The sequence below is a fragment of the Pristiophorus japonicus genome, chromosome 12 (genome assembly GCF_044704955.1).
Source record: "Pristiophorus japonicus isolate sPriJap1 chromosome 12, sPriJap1.hap1, whole genome shotgun sequence".
Lineage (NCBI taxonomy): Eukaryota > Metazoa > Chordata > Chondrichthyes > Pristiophoridae > Pristiophorus > Pristiophorus japonicus.
This window is the reverse complement of record NC_091988.1, coordinates 107,764,704-107,769,347: the sequence shown is the minus strand read 5'-3', so window position 1 is coordinate 107,769,347 and position 4,644 is coordinate 107,764,704. Positions and strand designations below refer to the sequence as shown.

Genomic DNA, 4,644 nt, shown 5'->3' with positions numbered 1-4,644 from the left:
TGCAAGTATATCCTTCCTTAAATACGGAGGCCAAAACTGCACGCAGTACTCCAGACGTGGTCTCACCAATACCCTGTACAGTTGTAGCAGGACTTCTCTGCTTTTATACTCTATCCCCCTTTCAATAAAGGCCAACTTAAAGAAGGGTAACTTCGATGGTATGAGCCGTGAATTGGCTAGGACAGACTGGCGAATGATACTTAAAGGGTTGACGGTGGATAGGCAATAGCAGATATTTAAAGATCACATGGATGAACTTCAACAATTGTACATCCCTCTCTGGTGTAAAAATAAAACGGGGAAGGTGGCTCAACCGTGGCTAACTAGGAGAATTAGGGATAGTGTTAAGTCCAAGGAAGAGGCATATAAATTGGCCAGGAAAAGCAGCAAACCTGAGGACTGGGAAAAATTTAGAATTCAGCAGAAGAGGACAAAGGGTTTAATTAGGAGGGGGGAAATAGAGTATGAGAGGAAGCTTGCAGGGAACATAAAAACTGACTGCAAAAGCTTCTATAGATATGTGAAGAGAAAAAGATTAGTGAGGACAAATGTAGGTCCCTTACAGTCAGATTCAGGTGAATTTATAATGGGGAACAAAGAAATGGCAGACCAATTGAACAAATACTTTGGTTCTGTCTTCACTAAGGAAGTCACAAATAACCATTCAATATGATCATGGCTGATCATGCAACTTCAGTACCCCATTCCTGCTTTCTCTCTCCATACCCCTTGATCCCTTTAGCCGTAAGGGCCATATCTAACTCCCTTTTCAATATATCTAATGAACTGGCCTCAACAACTTTCTATGGTAGAGAATTCCACAGGTTCACAATTCTCTGGGTGAAGAAGTTTCTCCTCATCTTGGTTGTAAATGGCTTACCCTTTATCCTTAGACTGTAACCCCTGGTTCTGGACTTCGCCAACATCGGGAACATTCTTCCTGCATCTAACCTGTCCAATCCCGTCAGAATTTTATATGTTTCTGAGATCCCCTCTCATTCGTCTAAATTCCAGTGAATATAAGCCCAGTCGATCCTGTCTTTCCTCATATGTCAGTCCTGCCATCCCGGGAATCAGTCTGGTGAACCTTCGCTGCACTCCCTCAATAGCAAGAACGTCCTTCCTCAGATTAGGAGACCAAAACTGTATACAATATTCAAGGTGTGGCCTCACCAAAGCCCTGTACAATTGCAGTAAGACCTCCCTGCTCCTATACTCAAATGCCCTAGCTATGAAGGCCAACATACCATTTGCCTTCTTCACCGCCTGCAGTACCTGCATGCCAACTTTCAATGACTGATGTACCCTGACACCCAGGTCTCGTTACATCTCCCCTTTTCCTAATCTGTCACCATTCAGATAATCTGCCTTCCTGTTTTTGCCACCAAAGTGGATAACCTCACATTTATCCACATTACACTGCATCTGCCATGCATTTGCCCACTCACCTAACCTGTCCACAAGTCACCCTGCAGCCTCCTTGCATCTTCCTCACAGTTCACACTGCCACCCAGTTTAGTGTCATCTGCAAACTTGGAGATATTACATTCAATTCCTTCGTCTAAATCATTGATGTATATTGTAAATAGCTGGGGTCCCAGCACTGAGCCCTGCGGCACCCCACTAGTCACTGCCTGCCATTCTGAAAAGGACCCGTTTATTCCCACTCTCTGCTTCCTGTCTGCCAACCAGTTCTCTATCCACGTAAGTACATTACCCCCAATACCATGTGCTTTAATTTTGCACACCAATCTCTTGTGTGGGACCTTGTCAAAAGCCTTTTGAAAGTCCAAATACACCACATCCACTGGTTCTCCCTTAACCACTCTACTAGTTACAGCCTCAAAAAATTCTAGAAGATTTGTCAAGCATGATTTCCCTTTCATAAATCCATGCTGACTTGGACCGATCCTGTCACTGCTTTCCAAATGTGCTGCTATTACATCTTTGATAATTGATTCCAACATTTTCCCCACTACCGATGTCAGGCTAACCCGTCTATAATTCCCCGTTTTCTCTCTCCCTACTTTTTTAAAAAGTGGGGTTACATTTTCTACCCTCCAATCCATAGGAACTGATCCAGAGTTGATAGAATGTTGGAAAATGACCACCAATGCATCCACTATTTCTAGGGCCAGTTCCTTAAGTACTCTGGGATGCAGACTATCAGGCCCCGGGGATTTATCGGCCTTCAATCCCTTCAATTTCTCTAACACCATTTCCTGACTAATAAGGATTTCCTTCAGTTCCCCCTTCTCGCTAGACCCTTGGTCCCCTAGTATTTTCAGGAGGTTATTCGTGTCTTCCTTAGTGAAAACAGAACCAAAGTATTTGTTCAATTGGTCTGCCATTTCTTTGTTTCCCATTATAAATTCACCTGATTCTGACTGCAAGGGACCTACATTAGTCTTCACTAATTTTTTTTCTTCACAAATCTATAGAAGCTTTTGCAGTCAGTTTTTATGTTCCCTGCAAGCTTCCTCTCATACTCTATTTTCCCCCTCCTAATCAAACCCTTTGTCCTCCTCTGCTGAATTCTAAATTTCCCCCAGTCCTCAGGTTTGCTGCTTTTTCTGGCCAATTTATAATGCCTCTTCCTTGGATTTAACACGATCCCTAATTTCCCTTGTTAGCCACGGTTGAGCCACCTTCCTTTTTTTATTCTTACACCAAAGAGGGATGTACAATTGTTGAAGTTCATCCATGTGATCTTTAAATGTCTGCCATTGCCTATCCACTGTCAACCCTTTAAGTATCATTCTCCAGTTACTATCCACGTCTCATACCGTCGAAGTTTCCTTTCTTTAAGTTCAGGACCTTAGTCTCTGAATTAACTGTGTCACTCTCCATCTTAATGAAGAATTCTACCATATTATGGTCATTCTTCCCCAAGGGGCCCTGCACGACCAGATTGTTAATTAATCTTCTCTCGTTACACATCACCCAGTCTAGGATGGCCTGCTCTCCAGTTGGTTCCTCGACATATTGGTCTAGAAAACCATTCCTTATACACTCCAGGAAATCCTCCTCCACAGTATTGCTACCAGTTTGGTTAGCCCAATTAATATGCAGATTAAAGTCACCCATGATAACTGCTGTACCCTTATTGCACGTGTCCCTAATTTCCTGTTTGATGCTGTCCCCAACCTCACAACTACTGTTTGGTGGTCTGTACACAACTCCCACTAGCGTTTTCTTTGGTGTTTTGCAACTCTACCCATACAGATCCCACATCATCCACACTAATGTCTTTCCTTACTATGTGTTAATCTCCTCTTTAACCACCTCCTTTTCCTTCCAGTCTGTCCTTCCTGAATATTGAATATCCCTGGATGTTGAGTTTCCAGCCTTGGTTACCCTGGAGCCATGTCTCCGTAATCCCAATTACATCATATCAGTTAACTGCTATCTGCGCAGTCAATTCATCCACCTTATTACGAATGCTCCTCGCATTGAGACACAGAGCCTTAAGGCTTGTTTTTTTAATACTCTTTGTCCTTTTAGAATTATGTTGTAATGTGGCCCTTTTTGATTTTTGTCCTTGATTTCTCTGCCCTCCACTCTTACTTTTCTCCTTCCTACCTTTTGCTTCTGCCCCCTTTTTACTTTTCAATGAAACAAATGCCTCGGTACTGAATTTAATGTATTATCATTAGCTAGGTGGACAGATATTTATAATATGAATGTGTGTATACAGATCTACCCCCAAAACATACATACTGTGGTCACGGTTACAAGAGCAGGTCAGAGGCTGGGTATTCTGCGGCGAGTGTCTCACCTCCTGACTCCCCAAAGTCTTTCCACCATCTACAAGCCACAAGTCAGGAGTGTGATGGAATGCTCTCCACTTGCCTGGATGAATGCAGCTCCAACAACACTCGAGGCTCAACACCATCCAGGACAAAGCAGCCGCTTGATTAGCCCCCCATCCACCACCTTAAACATTCACTCCCTCCACCACCAGCGCACCGTGGCTGCAGTGTGTACCATCTACAAGATGCACTGCAGCAATTCGCCAAGGCTTCTTCGGCAGCACCTCCCAAACCTGTGACCTCTGCCACCTAGAAAGACAAGGACTGCAGGTGCATGGGAACACCACCACCTCCACGTTCCCCTCCAAGTCACACACCGTCCTGACTTGGAAATATATCGGCCGTTCCTTCATCGTCGCTGGGTCAAAATCCTGGAACTCCCTCCCTAACAGCACTGTGGGAGCACCTTCACCACACGGACTGCAACGGTTCAAGGCAGCTCACCACCACCTTCTCAAGGGCAGTTCGGGATGGGCAGTAAATGCCAGCCTTGCCAGCGATGCTTGCATCCTGGAACGAACAAACAAAATGCATGCTGCAAAAATCAAGCAATATTTTCAGGATCTGCATCACTGGTGCCCCATTATGAACACAGAGTTGTGTAATAATATATAACACTCATTGGGTGTCATTTTGAACATCACCTGAGCGGCCAGCTAGAGGAGAACCTGCCCCGGTCTCCATCTAACCATGTGTTGTCTTTTTCTTTAAATTGCTGCTGCCGTTGCCGACATGTGGCTGTGTTTTGTTGATTAGAATTCGGGAGTATGGATGAGTTGTGTGTGAATGTTGAGCCGAGTATAACATTTGTTCTGTCCATTATCCGAGGCAT

At 44.3% G+C, this 4,644-nt stretch overlaps 1 protein-coding gene across 1 annotated transcript in view; it reads right to left on the bottom strand.

Moving 5' to 3' along the window:
- LOC139276832 (nuclear receptor subfamily 2 group C member 2-like) overlaps positions 1-4,644 on the bottom strand; it is a 150,391-nt gene extending 145,747 nt beyond the window's left edge. The window contains exon 1 of the mRNA XM_070894831.1: positions 4,502-4,644. Coding sequence (XP_070750932.1) covers positions 4,502-4,644 — 143 coding nt within the window. The remainder of the gene's footprint in view (positions 1-4,501) is intronic.